Here is a 17,291-nt window from a genome sequence, read left to right on the forward strand (position 1 = left end):
TCTGAATATTAAAGATCAAACTGGAAATATGTAATTAAAAATTAAAATTAGGTAAAATTTAATAACAGGACATTGATTGTTCATTGAGATTTATTAAGATATGTATAAGCAAAAAATATATAACTGTGATAATGAAGTTTATACTAAGTTTTGATACAATTAGCAATTTGTTAGCTTAAATATGAAATAGCAGATGTTAAGGGAAACAGAGAAGAAATATTTGATGATGTAACCTGAGATACCTACCAGTTGTATTACTGAACTATTGTTCAACCCAGTTACCACGTTGCCTTCTAAATACTTATATGTAAAACTGGAAAATTAATAAAATATCTTTTAAAAAAAGAGAGAAGCAAAGCGTCTTCAAAGAGAAAAAAGAAAGCCCAGTTGCCTTGTGAAAAAGCATCTTTGGGACAACCATGACCTGGATGACTGAGAATCTCCATAGACATTTAAAGAATAGCTCTTACAAGGTAGTTACAGTATAAAAGATACAAGCACATAGCCATCTCAGTTCTATTTATTTTGTGTTTTGCATTTACTTTCTATTAAATTGCAAACCAGTATTTTAAATTAAGAACTGCCTTGATTGAATCAACAGAAAAGTTCCATATAAACTAGAAAGAGAGTAAATTGGTGGCAAATAGAAATGTGGGCATTGACTGACTTTCTCAGATTTATTGAAGAAGTTGTTCTGTTTTTGCTTAGTTCACCAGAAAGAATCAAGATGGAAATTATTACAATAAAATATGGGTAAAGGATAGGTGTATATACCCTCTTAGCCTTTGACAAAGGAGAAAGCATAAGATAAATGAGATGCAAAGTAGGCAGGAGATGGTATTTTATTTTGCAACTACCGTGTTTCCCTGAAAATAAGCCCCACTCCCAAAAAAGACCTACCCTGATTTTGGGGGGTATAATATAATATATATAAGCCCTACACCCAAAATAACTCCTAATTAGGACCCCGCCCAATCCGTCCCACCTCGCTGCTGCAATGGGGCCAGAGGTCGCGCAGCATATCGTGTCGCTGGGCAGGTGATCTGTGGGGCAAAGCATGAAGAAATCCCCTACAGCGGTGCACAGTGGTAGCGGAGCCTTTCACCATCACTCCCCCCTGGCTCCAAAACGGAGGGGGACCGGGCCTATCCCACCCACCCTCCGTAGCATGGCACTCCGGCTCAGGAGGGGAGTGAAAGGGAAGGTCACCGAGCAAGGAATGGATTGGCTGGGGGGGGGGGCTGAAGGAAGCGGGTGCAGGGTGCATGGGGCAGCTTCACCCCCTCTTTTACCTGCCTCGGGGCAGCGGCACAATGTGCCACATAGCCTCCTGCTGTGAGCAGCCAAAGAAGTGGGCCAGCAGCCACGCAGGCTCTTGCTGGATGGGGCTGTTGGTGCTGCCGCGAGATGAGGCAGGTGTCACGAAAAATATAAGACGCCCTCCGAAAATAAGACCTAATGCCTCTTTTGGAGGCAAAAATAATATAAGACAGGTCTTACTTTTGGGGAAACACGGTAGTAAAGTTTGACATTGTAACAAGAGCATAGCATTTCTGTTACCATAGCAGCATACTTAACTTCAAAATCATGGCATGCTAAATATTTTAATTTCTAATCTTGCTTTGAGCAGATTACATTGTAGTAATGTTTCAGCATGTCTTGGAAGTTTTTCCATATATAGAATATTTCCAGAAATATTTGCCTACTTGTTTTTCTTTCTGTGGCTCCCCACCCCTCACCCATTAATGTGGAATAGTCATAAATATTTTCTTACTGAATTGTGGGAAAGGACTTGACCTTTCTGCAAGGTTAGATTTCAGAACACACTGTCACTAAAGAAACCCAACAAGAAAATATAGAAACCTTGAGTAGTGGCAAATATGGTTGCTTCTCTCTTCAGTTGATCTTTAAAGTAGGGAGTACTAAAAAAAAATCACTTGACTGTATTTGATTGAATATCTAAAAATATAGGCTGCAGATTTGTTCCAAAACTATTGGTTATTTATGGCAATGCTAGCTCTCCATTTAGATACTGTAGTAGTACTAGATTTTCCATCATTTTTAGTAACAGGAAGGTGTATTCCTCTGAAGTAATTATACTAAAATTCAACCTTGTTCTGTAATTCTCCACTGAAAACCATCTAAAGTAGGCACTTGCATAGTTGCAAGACTGATATATGTAACCAAATATAGTCATTCGAATGAGATGAGAAGTGTCAATCAAGTGTAACTGGTAAACATCTTTCCCTTCATTGCAACCTAGAGAGGAGCAAACCAATCCTTCACAGAAGGAGCAAGTTGCTACGAATAATTTCATAGTTTTTTTCTTTATTAAAATTTGAAAGATCATCTAAATGACTACAGAAGAGCAATTATTTGTAGAGAACCATGACACTATCCCTCATATATTACAGCTAATTTCAAGCAGGAACCTGTGATGCTTGGTATTTAGTTCCACAAGAGAAATAAGACTGCAGTTCTATATCCATGTATCCTGGAGTAAGCTCTGTGAATCTCAGCAGGACTAATTCATCCGTTAATGGGTATGTATTTGCATTTAAGCATCATGTGTGGAAAGAATCCCATATGTTCTAGTAATCAGTATTACAACTTAAATACACAGAAAATGTACTGGTTTTCAACTATTTTACATTTAAGATTTTGACAGGATATAATATTGCAAAAGCGTATCATGACAATGTTTAGAATTGTAACATATTTATTATATACATAAAATAGAAAAACAGCATTTAAAAAAAGTATCATTTTTGAGAATCCATAGGATCACAATAAAAAAATAACAGGTGAACCAAGGATGACTGTTTTGTTTGTATTGTATGGTGCCTTTGACTTTACTTTGTATATGTTCATATAAATAGGATATGTTAGCGATTGTGTTTGTGCTAACAGAACAGTGTAGACACCAGTGATGAAGTTCTTGATATATAAAATATACTCAATTTTGGAAGAGTGTGTACACTATATGTAGAAGCAAAAGATGACAATTTAAGAAGACAATTTAAGTCTAAATATTACAAAATTAGAAACTAAGTCCAGCATAATGCTAGGCAAGTTCACCACATTTTTCATGAATTTTTTTTTTATGTTTATGAAGACTTATCATAACTGGTATCAAGCAAATCAAATTATTATTTTGAAGTTGGGGCTCTACTGTAAATATATTCTTTTTCACAAGTTATCTTTAGCTTTTCTGAATGGATTTTGCTATGTTATAAGGAAAGCAATTATCCTGACCTAGTAGGTTTAGCAAGATTCTGTTCCCACATCCTTTTCCTGGTTATGTCCCTGTTCCCCAATATTAGATTGCTCACACTGGAAGGGGGCAAACAATAAGGTGCTTCATACATAAAATATTTGAATTCAAAATTCTGGTAAAGGGATAGATTCCATTTTCATTTATTGTCTGAAGTGCTCATGACTGCAACATCCTGCACATCACAGCTCCCCAAAGCCATTGATTTAACCAACTTGAGTCAGCATTCTTTTGTATTTCAGTGGGGATTCTATGTACTGCTTTTATAAATTTGAGCATTAATATATTGGTAATTTCCATTTATATCTACAGAAACCTGAATATAAACCTAACCAAATTCTCCTTTATGATTGCAATACACTAATGTAGCATTCAGTTAATCTCGTTCATTACAACAGTACAAATAACAGCAATTACTTTATCCATTGCAAGTGTACATACATATTTCCAAAGAAGAAAATGAAAGCTTCAACTTTTACATAACTGAAGTTATTTTGAATCTTATCCATACACTTCTCTATGGCTTAAATAAAACATTTAAATCGGATATTAAATCTATATTGATTATGAGAACTTTAAGGAAGTAATGATAAGGCAAATTCTGCCAAATTAATGGGTTTTACTTCTAAGTATCCTGGGCCAGTCCAGAAAATACCTGTGAGGAAATTTTGTTCACAAAATTCTTTGACCACACCAAACTGATGATTGTTGATAAAATGGAAATGCTAGAGCTGCAGGAATGCAGAAGTGGATGTATATCTTATTACCCCAGTTGTGGATTGTTACATTTAGTTCATACTTTTCATCCTACTGCATAGAAAACGGGGATTGTGTAAGAGAGTTCCAACTATTTCTACAATCTGAAATGAGGTGTTTTGAGTCAAGGTGAATGAGCTATGAATACTACATTTGGCACTGTTCCCTCACATTCAGTGGTGGGATTCAGCCAGTTCACACCACTTCGGCAGAACCGGTAGCTAATTTTTTGTTGCCCAGACCCAGAATGGACTTCCGGAAGCAGCATCCACACAGAGAACCGGTTGTTCACATATTTGAATCCCACCACTGCTTGCATTCCAGTTTTAATCTCAAGAGGTTGTTCATAAAGTTTTACATGTATGTTTTTATGCATAAACAAATGCCCTTTTCAGCCACATTTTTTAAAAATCTGTAAAATCTTTTTCCCCAGAGCTGATTTCCACTGGTGAACAAAGCTTTTCATATTGACTATCAGTCTCCTTGTATGAATATCTTCATATCCAGCCACAAGATATTTCAGACCTGCAGATAAAATAGGCATATGTTATATCTTAATGATTTGTGCTTAATATATATTGCATAAATATTACTTATCATGAAACATAAAAAATTATTTAATTACAAAAAAGAGGAGAAAATAATGTACATGAGAATACTATCCAGAGTCACTTAGATGAGATAGGCTGTGTAGAAATTTAATAAATAAAGTAGTTTTAGATAGAATTTTCATTGTGTTTATTGTAGCAAATACAATTCTCTATTACCAGTTAGTCAATATATTGTTGTTATTGCTATGTGCATGATATTTCCAAGATGATGACAGTATTATTATAGCAACTGTCATTTACAAGAGATTGTATTTATAATATCTCCTTTAAATAAAATATGTTTGCTTCACTAATTGTATATGGCTTCAGCAAAATTACATGGGAAAAGGCATATCACTTTGTTAATTAAAACACCTATAGAGTAATTTTTGTTTCTCCAAAAAATTAAGTTACCTGCACTATTTTGCGGGTTTAAGTTAAATTTTGTTGGGAGAATAATTATATAGAAGATCCACACTAATAAAAGTAGTTAGTACATGTTATAATTGGTAAGCAGTGAAGGAATTGCTTGGTATTATATTAAATTGCTTTAATAATATAGACAGTGTGGCAGTTTTATTTTCAGAAGCGTCAAGCTTTTTTTAGCACATGGAACAAAATGAAATTTATATAATATACAATCAGCGCAATATTATTTAGTTACCTGCATGATTTATACAATAAATTATATATAATTAAAATTTTATGAAATAAGTATATAGAAATATCTACCAGGATTAAGTATTGGGCAGGTACAACCTCTGGTAGTCCATGATTCTGGGTAAAGAATCTGTTTTCCATGGAAAATCTTCAGTTTTGTAGATTTCAGTACTTTCTGGATCGCCACATTGACCTCAGCATGAGTCCCTTTATCATGAGCAGACAAAATCTTTGCCTTTACCACTGTGGGAAGACAATTTCAGAAGGAAGAATATATCTTCTCTTTTTATTCCACTGGAATGGAATGAAACATAAATATTGACTAAAAGCAACGTGCAGTGTAGATCCTTTCAGAATTACTTTTTAATTACTTTTAAAAGCCATACAGTGATGTTTAATGTATTTTCCATATTTCATTGTACACTGCATAATGCATATACACACATGCTTAAGGTAAAGGTTCCCCCGCACACGCGTGCTAGTCGTTTCCGACTCTAGGGGCCGGTGCTCATCTCCGTTTCAAAGCCGAAGAGCCAGCGCTTGTCCGAGGACGTCTCCGTGGTCATGTGGCCGGCATGACTAGACGCCAAAGGCGCACGGAACGCTGTTACCTTCCCACCGTAGTGGTCCCTATTTTTCTACTTGCATTTTTACGTGCTTTCGAACTGCTAGGTTGGCAGAAGCACATGCTTATACATGTGCTTATGTGTGTGCACATGCTTATACATGTGCACACACATGCTTATACATGCACAAATATATGTGATACAAGAAGAGGAGAGCAATCAACTGAAGTAGTGTCAGATCCTCTCTGTAATACAACAGTTACGACCATAATGGAACGTGGGAGGACCTTAAGTGAATCACGTTAAATGAACGAGCCCCAGTCCCTGTCCTCCCCAATGCATTTGTTAAATGAATCATAGTTGCTAAGTGTGTATGGTGTACCTTAGGGTGGGGAAGAACTAGTGAAGGAACAAGACCATCTGCCTCTGGCTTCCCAAGGTCTCCCCGCCACCCACTGAGATGTCCCATCCTCCGCTTCCCACCCACTGTGTCCCCACAGCTGTTTGGGATTTCTCTGCGCCAACCCCCTGTCCCTGATTGGTCACTTACTTTTTTAAGATCTCCAGCGCTCATATGTCAAAGGACTGGAGGACAGGCCACTCCATTGCTGGACCATGTGGCAGAAAAGTGGCCAAGTTTTTCTTAGACACTGGCAAAGCTGTTTTCCTTTTGTCGTTAAGTGCTAGACTTCCCCCTGGAAATAATGGCAGGGTAGGGAAAACATGCAGCCAATGGCAAATTTTGCCTTCCTACATGCTTGCCTCCTTCCAGCGAACATATGCAGCCAATGTGAATGCAAGCATGTAGGAAGATGGGATTTGCTGTTGGTTACATATGTTTGCTGGGAGGAGGCAAGCCTACAGGAAGGTGAGATTTGCCATTGGCTGCATGTCTCCCCTTCCCTACCATTATTTCCAGGGGGGAGAGAAGGCTAGCATTTAGCAACAAAGGCTACTATAAGAGCTAATGGTGGGGAGGAGGAAAGGCTAGCATCTATCAAAGAAAAGCAAACGGCCTTGCCAGCATTTGAGAAAAGATGGCTGCTTTTCTGCCACGTGGCCCAGCAATGGAGAGGCCTGTCCTCCTTTCTTACCCCAACATTCTGCGTTCCAGAGATCTTTGAAAGATAACTGAGTTCATTGACAGGGATGAGGAGGAGCATGTGGAACCAGGTGGGTTAGCAAAGCAGGCTCAGCGCCTGTGGGAACCTTGCGGAACAGGATGGGCGGAAAAATAAGTGGGCATTTTGCTGCATCTCTGCAGGCAATCATAAGGGTGAACAACCGCAGAGATGCTGCAACACACCACTTTGGGACCAGGTTGTAAGTACTCATTTTTGGGAGGGGGCTCTATTGTAACTTTGAACCATCGCTAAGTGATCTGTCATAATTTGAGGATTATCTGTATATCTGATTTGTTCTATGACCTGATTGCTAAGATTATGTATTATTGTTTATCTCTGTTTACAATACCATGAGCTTTAGCTTATTCATAATTTTAGATTTTTGCATAAAAAACCCCAATTGATGCTTTTCCACTATATTATTACAAAAGTTGATTTCTTACAAGCAAAATAATTCAGACATTTAAAGTTACCTTTGTAAATAAAAAACCTGGGAGCTTCTACTTATTTCTTTCCGCACTGAAACATGGGTAGTTTTCAAGTTAGAACCCTAGAAATAGTTCTGTCATCACAAATAATTGCCAGAAGTAAAGGGATATACATTGGGGAAGAATAGAATTGATACTATACATCAAATTCTATTTTTACATGGAACATGTCTTATTAATAGGACACATAACCAATAATAAAACATATACTCTGTTGGAAAAAGTATAACTAGCACTCAAAATATGTTGGTAGCTTTCACAGTTTATTAAAAAGAAATTCCCAAATCAAAGGATATAATATAGCTTAGCAGTTGAAAAATTTAGTGTCCTCAGCAATTTCCATTTTGATTTATATTGTGTGCATGATTAGTATATCATTTCACACTAATATCCAGTTCTGCTAATATTAGGAATGGTCCCTTTCATGCATGCTATTGTGTGCAATTTTTCCTGGTATTTAAACATATTTGCTGCTGATATCAGCACCAATATGGGGACATCTACAGGATTTAGAGGGAAATCTGAAATCTGCTACTTGTCAAAAGAATATCTTCTTTATCACAACAGGATTTGCTGCTGGTGGTATATTTTCTGTACTTAACACATAATAAGATTCTTCTCTATTCCATTTTGACAGTGCAGCAGACAGCAGCTTGCAATTTTTTAATATGACCACAACACATTTGCCTTCTCCCTGTTTGTCTTAACATTCAGCCTAAAGAGAAAACATTGTGAAATCAATAATAGAAAAAGTCTGGTATTGCTCTTGCACTTGTACAGAATGCTGCCTTGGTAGCTATAATTAGCTGCATGTTATTTACCCTGAACAATTTACAATAAAATTTTGGACTGTACAGCTTATTCTTACTGATTTCTCCTCAGGCTATTTTTCAACTTAGTCCAGACTAAGAGAAAAAATCCATGTGTTGCTTCCTTAAAATAAGACATGTGTAGTTGGAACAAATGCAGTTTCCTATCTGAAAGAAGCAAACTGTTTCTCCAGGCCAAATCCTATCCTACTCTATAAAAAGATACAGAAAATCATGGTATAAGTCAAGATACCTTCTTACCTATCCAGTATAAAATGATTTCTATTTATTTTTGTGAATCATGTTTGTAGGATTAAAGAATTTGAAATGAATGTTTGCTAAGGAATCTTCTGCAAGAGAAAAAAAATGTACTTGAATCCTACAGTTGCCACCTGAATTCTTATAATATCTCTATTCTTAACACTTGTCTGATTTCATTTCCATATGAGGAAAATTTTTGTCCAATTAACTGTTGGGCCAGATACAACAGTTAAAAGCACTGGAAACCTGCCAAGAAAAACCTGATATTTTTTGCACTTTACAGTCTATATAGCACAATCAAAATGGTACATTAATTACTTCTTAATATCAGGATATACCACCTGCATACCTATAAATTAAAAAAGTAGAATTTAGACAATGAAAACTGCTTATAATTTACTTTAATTCATTTATTACAAATGAGTACAAGCAGCTTAGAAACAACATGAGAAAGTAAAGTTGTTATGTTATATTGCTTCATATTCACGTAATTAAATATGTGCCATAATTTTTTCCATATTTTTAAACTAATTTCTGTAATTGTTCAGCCATACAATAGACATGAATTTTAAAGTTTCATTTTGCCTCATCAGAGATGCAGCATTCAGCCTAAGTGCAAAGGAACTGCTAGCTGTGAAAAAGAGAAACCAGCACTATGCAATCCAGAAGCTGCCTGTGTCCTCTGCTTAGAAAATAAAATTATAAGCATAGAATCAACTACAAAGTGAGGATGCATTGGTGTTAAAGCAAAGAATAAAACACTTTTGGAAACATGCTTCTTGGTGCTAGACTACCAAGCAAACACTGAGGGGAAACAGGCATAACTGATTGACTTGTCAGATAAATTGCTCACTAAAGATAGAGAAGCAGCACCACGTGGATTATGCTGTGGTTCTAAAAACTAAATGTTAAGCACGTTAGAGTGTTTGTATCTAAAGTATATGTTCAGGTTCCTAAAGTAATAGAACACCAACTATTTTGGATGATTAAAAATGACAGCATATTAACTAGCCAATAAATGAGCTGGGCTGCAAAGAGTAAAGAATCATTGTTCTACAAAAGTTAAATTATATAATATGGGAAGGTAAAAGCCAAATACTAATTTGGATGTCATGAATTAATTCAGACATCTCACTAGAAGAAGAAACATTGCAGAACCTCAATAATTAAAGTTACATGCAGCTGCTGCCCTAAAGGGCTATGGTTTTCAGTGGAAATGACTAGAGAGAAGATATTGAAGAAGATGCAGTAAAGAAGTGTCTATCAAAAGATCTTTTGTCTTAGACAGAAAGTAAAAGACAGGAAACCTCCTTATGGCGGAGTGCTAGATGCCAAAGCAGAAAAATAGGTACAAGGCAAGAAACAAGAGTTAGCTCAAGGAAGAAAAATCATTAGACAAATTCTCCCATTATATTAGCTCCTTTCCTTTTAATCTTCTTGGAATCCCTCAAAGACTTGGTTATGTCATCAAACCCAGGGACTTGTTTAGATGGCTGCACTATTGAGATTGAGTTATTTTCCAAATGGATTATTTGGTTATGATGTAGGCTGGGCAGCCCTTGAATACCTTAAAGGTAAAGGTAAAGGTTCCCCCGCACATGCGTGCTAGTCGTTTCCGACTGTAGGGGCCGGTGCTCATCTCCGTTTCAAAGCCGAAGAGCCAGTGCTTGTCCGAGGACATCTCCGTGGTCCTTACCTTACCTTACCGCTGTGATATTCTATTGTGGGGAAGAGTTTCCAGTGTTGAAACTTAAGGGTCTTGGACTACATCTTCACAGTCCTTATTTTCTGACACAGTAAATGTATGTAAGTTTCGTGAACTAGTACTAAGGCATTGAAAATTCTGCACTTGGTATGTACCATTATCTATTCCTTATTTTTCCAAGTACAGTACTTTTGATTAATTTTCTATTATAATTATATATATTTCTGTACATGTATGAAATGTATGTGTGTATGTGTATGTATTTTAACTCACCATAAGTATATTTCATGGCACAAAAGATCTTAAAATTTTGCAGAACTTGGTCTTTACATTCACACTTGCCTGTGGAAACATCAAAACACCTGTTACCGTGAATCACCAACACTTCTAACTGCTATTACATCATATTACAGTCACCAAAAGAATGTACGGTTGCCCATATTCCCTGAACTGAACTTGGAAGGAACGTATTATACATAAGAATATATAATATTTAGTGTATTATAATTTGGAAGAATACATTTATTTCAAGAAATGAATTATTTTTGCATGAACTATTCCTTGTGTATCATGGTGAGACTGCAAGTCCTGAATTGCTCAGAATATTTGAAGAAGCTCCTTGAAGTTTTAATAGGCTAACAAATGGGGAACATTTTGAAGGAGCTTAATTTTGGAATTAATATTTCTAAAATTCTAGCTATGCATTGGATCGCATTGCCTACAAATACTAATTGCAATGGAAAGACTATGGGAGAGGATAGGTCTCCATCTCCTGCTTGCAAGCGCAGCAGAGGCATCTGGATAAGTACAATGAGAAACAAAATGCTGAAATAAGAAATAACTCTTGGCCTAATCCAGCAGGACTTTTCTTGAGTTCTTGTGGCTTTCTCCCACGGTTTCCATGTGTTCCTTGTTTGTTTCATAAAAGAAACAGAAATCTTCGGAATATATTCTTCCGCTACCAACAATACTAAAATGTCTTCAGAAGAGAAACTTATGATAGGCTAGTTCAGACTAAATCTTCTGACACTTCATAGTTTCTCTGGCATTCTTAATCATTTTAACAATAATTTCTCCCTTCAGCACTAGAAAGAATATAAAAAGGAAAGAAACTTTATATTCCTGCCCAATCCAGCAAAACTGACTTTAATAAATATTTTGTCAATGTGAAATCGCACAAGGGGTAGCTGCAGGTGATGGTTTGAATGAGATACTCTTTTAAATATACCAAGCTAAAAATTTACAAGGAACTGATTTGGGAAAAAGGGGGAAAGAAAAGAAAAAAGAAAAGAAAGCAACACCGATATACATAAAAGTCTAAAATCAATAATGTAAACCTAATAAATTATTTGGAAAAAGAAAATTGGATTCCAGCACACAATTAAAGTTCATTGCAGAAACAATGACTGAAGAGAGTTCATTAGGGCCAGGAAGGGGAATGTGTCCTTCAGAAAAGCAGTATTTTGCCTACCCATGCTCTAATTCTGAACTTTTGGCTTTTTTGAAACCTAGGCCTAGAAATATGGGTAATGAAAACTACTTCATCAGAATAAGAACAACTGTTTTTACATGGTTCAAGATAAGATCTTGTTTCATTTACTGAAGACTTTGTCTTTCATTTGTGACCTTCTGATCCTTTTCCCACCATTTCTCAAAATCAACTTTTACTGTTTATTAATCTGTAATGAGATGACCGGCAGACCTGTGAACACATTCTTACCTGAATGTCGAAGAGCAGAGTATCCTTGTTCTTCCTCCCATTGCCATGCTGCTTCACTCTTGTTATGTGCAGAATAGAGACCAGGAATTTCATGATACCACTCTATGTCTGCATTGCTAAAAATAAAAGAAATAAAATGTGAAATATTTCTTAAGAAATCAGTTCAGTTCAAGCTTTCAGATCTTAATGGTTCAAACTGAGTTGCAGAAAGAAAAGCCATGAAACTAATTTTGTATAAACTTGTGATCAAGTACTACTAAGCTTTTTTTATTTTTGTTCATAAAATAGTATGAATGTGTTCGTAAATTTGTGCTTTTCGGGTGACCTCTACTTCAGACACAGGATTATTAAAGGTAAATTCCTGTCCCTATTATGATTAACCAACTTATTCAGTTTTTCTACTTACCTATTGATGCAGTCTCCATTGATTGAATCACAACTTCCTGCACAATCACATGGTTGACAGCCATAATATCCAAATCCCCAGTATCCTACCATACACCGATCACACTGAGGACTAGCCACGCCAGGTTTGCAGGGACAATCACCATTGCTAGGGTCACAGAAAGTGCTGTTGCTAAAAGGAAGCACAGCTGATCCAATGGGGTTGCAAGAGCACACTGCAATGTCAGAACATGCATATGAGAGACTGCATCTTCGTATTCAATAGAAATGAAAGCTTTCTTTGTGTATTGTTTCTCTTGGTTATTTTTTTCCCTGAACATTTAAGATATTTATAATATCCAAGGGAATATTCCTCTAGAGCAGGGGTGTCAAACTCGCAATGTCACGTGACGTGTCGCAACGTATCGTGACTTTTTCCATTGCCAGCAATGGGGTGGGTGCGGTTTCAGCATGATGCATCTGGCCCATGGGCCAGCAGTTTGACACCCCTGCTCTAGGGTCTTCCAAATTTTCCTCTCATGCTTCTGAAAATTATGCCTATCCCTCTCTCTTCTTAAATATATAAGAGCTTTCAACTAAATATAAAGCAAAAAAAGGTTAAATTAGCTAAATAGTACATTTAAGTCCCAACAATATAGAGAGAGGGGGCATTAGTTTCAAGAAAACATGCATAAATTAGGTGTATGAAATAATGCACACATGATACAGTAAGGGCTTTATTCTCTGAGCTCATGTAATAGAATTCAGTTCATCTGTAACATTAGAAATAAACATTTGAGGAAAAGGCCAGACTGTAGATAAATGTCAGCCATTTTTCTCCCTTTTCCTCTTTGCTCATTACATTCATTTCTCTTTCTCTGTTAACTAGAATGTGTCATTGATTCCATCATTTCTGATTTGGCTATAATTCCTATTTTGGCATCACTCTCCAAATTCTGAAGTGCTGTTAATATTTTGAAAAGACCAAATTCATTTTAATGTAATAGTTTGAATTGTAAAAAAATCATTTTAATGTTGTACCTATAGTTGAGGGGTTTTATATTATTAGATGTTTACCACTCTATTAGCATGGAATGCAACTGTATAACAAATGCCAACTGGTATCTATTTGTATTAGTTCTATGAATTACATTTGGCAAACTTTTATAAAAAAGATATAAAAGAGCTAAATAGTACCAAAATCTGTAATCATCTCTCTGCTTAATGGATAATAAGATTATGAATTCAAGCAAACCAATTTCTGATGGATGTGTGTGTGTGTGTGTGTGTGTGTGTGTGTGTGTGTGTTTATTGACTTTTGGGGAAAACATTTACATTTACAAATGTAATCTCCACTTTTTAAAAAACTGTTCATTGCTGTTTGGTTGTGTTTTTAAGAGTGAAGTGTGGAAAAATATATGTTGCCCAGTATTATTAATTTTCATTATGTTATTAAGATATCCACTAATCATTTTACCTGTATATATTTAAATATTTTGAAGCTGTTTCGTTTTAGTTGTTTACTCTTGCTGGTGAGTTTGATGACCTTTTCATACTACTAATTCTATAAATTAAAGATTAAACATGGACTAGCATTTTTAGTCCCTTATAGCATTTTGCATGAAAGCTTTGGTCAGTTAACTGATTCAAATGGAACAATAAAATTATAAATATGAGGGCTGGGTAATGCTATGGAAAATTGGAAAAAGTACTTTGGAATACATAGGAATGTAAATAAAGCATCTATTTGCAATTCAATAGAACAGATGTCTAATTTGTCAGGATTGTGTAGCAACTTTAAGGAATCAAACAAAGCCTGTTCAATGCATTGCAGATAGTAGCTGTGTTCACTGTATTCTATATTCCTAAACTGCTCTTCCAAATTAAATCCTGTACAGTTCATCATCCTCATCTTCATGCACACCAGAAAATCCCTGTAAATGGAAGCTCTAAATTATATACATAATTCTGATCACTCTATTTGCCTGGCTTGAGGCTGATAAAATTCACAGTTGAGCAGAAAAGTAGTTGAGATTGAATTAAAACTGAAGTTCCCTTGTTCCAACTCTATGTTGCATGGATATTGTGTGCAGTATTTATTTAGAGAATCTAAAATACTGGTATTAAATAACTTGTATAATAAGTATATTTTAAGTTCCCTCCTAAACTGTAGCAAGAAAGGAACTGTTTCCTCTGCAGTACCTCATAGTTATAATTTTTTTCAAATAATTATCCAAAGTATACTAAAATACAACTGTCTGGTATGCATACATAAAAGAAGCCTAAAGTAAAAGCCCTAATATATTAATTAAAACCCTAATATATTAATTAAGAATCACTCAGATGTTCAAAGCTTGGAAAATCAGAATTGGCTTACATTTGCAGGTGTCTGGAGCAGAAAAAGGCTTTCTGAGATCTCGATAATAGCCTGGCTTGCAACGTTCACAATGCTGTCCTTCAGTATTATGTTGACAGTTGTCACAGAGACCCCCACTTTGATTTCCTGATGCCAGCCATGTGTCCATATCAAAGTGACAAGTGTCAGAATGCCCATTGCATTTACAAGCTGAAACATACTCAAAATTAAGAAGGGCAGAGGAGAAAGAAAACCAGGATTTTGCTGTTTTGTTAAAAAAAATGAATACAACATGGAAATTGTAAATACTGAAAGAAACGATATTAGAATATATGCTTTCATAAAATGAGCAGATTGTATTATTGTATAGTTTTTCTAGTATATTTAGCTTGTCAAATGTGAAATTGCTAAAATTATAATTTTATTTTGATGGATAGATGGATGGATGAATAGACAAGTATCATTTTTATTTAAATAATATTTCCAATAAAATACTGTAAAAGCAAGAAAATACAATAAAAATTCATGGTCACTTCAAAATGTTAAATTTAATCAAATTTCAAATCAGTTTTTCTTGGAATACATTTAGAATCACTGCAAACAGTGTTTATTTCTGGGTACATGTATTTTAAATAAAGGCTGCAAACCTTCTGATTTTACTTCAGAACATTTTATTTAAATGCTATGGGAAAATATAAGTAACAATTCCTTGGCTTTTCAGTAGACCAAACAATATGACTTTCTTCAATCTGATTCTCTCCATACAGTATGTACTAAATAATCTCTTAAGGACTGGAATGTTTTTTTAAGCCAATGGGCTTTCTCTCAGAATTTTCAGACAGGATCCCATCACTGAACAATAAGTGGAATTAGATTACCTATAAAGTCCTCTCCAAACAATATATTCTATAGCATGATGATTCTAATTCTCAGCTAACATGGTCTATTTGGGATTAGGAAAGTTTTAGTCCAAGATACCAAGAGCGCCAGTTCAGGGAAACTTCAAACAGTACTTTTTCAGTAAATGTCTGTTCTTATTTTTGTAAATTGAGAAATGCTTTAAATTAAAAGAATATAGATGGTAGTTTTAGTTTTGTCTTGAACTATTTTACCCAACCATCTGCAGAAGAGAACTCTGTTTTTACACAATAGCCTATAAATGATTTCATTAGTTTGGTCTCATACTTACATTTGCATCCATTTGGAGCTCCTGTTTGGCCATTTGCAGCATGCCAGGGCTGGTCATTGTAAAGAGGGGCACAATGCTGACAATGAATTCCTGCAGTATTATGTTTACAAATGCATCTCCCATGGACCTAACAATGGAAAACAACCATGTTTGCAATGGCATGTGTACAGATTTCAACATTCAGATATCACCAGGCCTTTTTTTTCTCATAGAACGCTCAGAACGGAGTTCCGGCACCTTTTTTTGGATGGAACCTTGTAGGGTAGGCAAGGCAGGTTGTATGACATGTGTGAGTTCCGGCACCTTTTTCTTTTACAAAAAAAGCACTGGATATCACCATTACACAATTTCACATAATATGCACTACTCAATAGCCCTTTGTAACTAAAATAATTCATTTTTGAAAACTGATGGCTGAGAGCTTATCCAATTAATAATCAGTGCACTTCCCTACCATAAATTTCATTGCATGTAACTCTGTCAAGTTTTAAGAGGATTTAATATTCTTAATGGTGTTTCCTACACAACAAATGGGCTGTATGGTTTTTTTGTAGAATTAAGCAAATGCATAGATGCTAGGAAACTGAGAATAGGGAAAGGCTGCTTCAGCTCACAGAGTAGGTAAATTGTAAGGAATGGGAAAACATATAATTGGAGAAGGAAGACAAGGTTGCAGTGATACTGACAATTATTCATATTCTAATCTTCCATTAAGAGGGACGTGGTGGTTCAGTGGGTTAAGACGCTGAGCTTGTCAATCAGATGGTCAGCAGTTTGGCGGGTCGAATCCCGAGTGCCGCGTAACAGAGTGAGTGCCTGTTACTCGTCCCAGCTTCTGCCAACCTAGCAGTTCGAAAGCATGTAAAAATGCAAGTAGAAAAATAGGGACCACTACGGTGGGAAGGTAACAGCGTTCCGTGAGCCTTTGGCATCTAGTCATGCCGGCCACATGACCACGGAGACGTCCTCGGACAAGCGCTGGCTCTTCAGCTTTGAAACGGAGATGAGCACCGGCCCTAGAGTTGGAAACGACTAGCACACATGTAAGCCGCCCTGAGTCTTCGGAGAAGGGCGGGATATAAATGGAATTAAAAATAAAATAAAAAAAATAAATGTGTGGGGGAACCTTTACCTTTACTTTAATCTTCCATTAAATACTTATTATACTGTGCAACTTCTTTAACATAGAAGCTATAATACTAAAAAAAAATGCTGCCAAAAATGAAATGCATTTTTCTGAAACAAAATACCACTTAAAGCATCACAAACACACTCTATAGAGAATAAGTGATGCTGTTGCATTTGTTGAATAATCTTGGAATGACTGATTCCTATTAGTTCTATTTAAAAATAAGATATACATACATTAAACAAACTAGTTTATATAAAAGGATACCCATCATAATTGG

At 35.8% G+C, this 17,291-nt stretch overlaps 1 protein-coding gene and 1 long non-coding RNA gene across 4 annotated transcripts in view; one reads left to right on the forward strand and one right to left on the reverse strand.

Moving 5' to 3' along the window:
• The first annotated feature begins 377 nt into the window (after nt 1-377).
• Nucleotides 378-5,169, forward strand: LOC308670197. Its single transcript, XR_014026964.1, has 3 exons — nt 378-473; nt 2,415-2,543; nt 4,464-5,169. It is a non-coding gene; the product is annotated as an uncharacterized lncRNA (long non-coding RNA).
• NTN4 (netrin 4) overlaps nt 2,842-17,291 on the reverse strand; it is a 36,742-nt gene continuing 22,292 nt past the window's right edge. For 2 of the 3 annotated variants that reach the window (XM_081331511.1, XM_081331510.1), the window contains 7 exons: nt 15,883-16,009; nt 14,715-14,903; nt 12,360-12,573; nt 11,954-12,069; nt 10,507-10,575; nt 5,353-5,523; nt 2,842-4,555 (listed from right to left, as the gene is read on the reverse strand). In XM_081331511.1, coding sequence (XP_081187637.1) covers nt 4,422-4,555; nt 5,353-5,523; nt 10,507-10,575; nt 11,954-12,069; nt 12,360-12,573; nt 14,715-14,903; nt 15,883-16,009 — 1,020 coding nt within the window. In that variant the 3' untranslated portion in view covers nt 2,842-4,421. Of the gene's footprint in view, nt 4,556-5,352; nt 5,575-10,506; nt 10,576-11,953; nt 12,070-12,359; nt 12,574-14,714; nt 14,904-15,882; nt 16,010-17,291 lie in introns of those variants that run through there. The other variant, XM_081331512.1, reaches the window with a different exon arrangement.

The sequence above is a fragment of the Vipera berus genome (genome assembly GCF_964194415.1).
Source record: "Vipera berus genome assembly, chromosome: 6".
Classification (NCBI taxonomy): Eukaryota; Metazoa; Chordata; class Lepidosauria; order Squamata; family Viperidae; genus Vipera; species Vipera berus.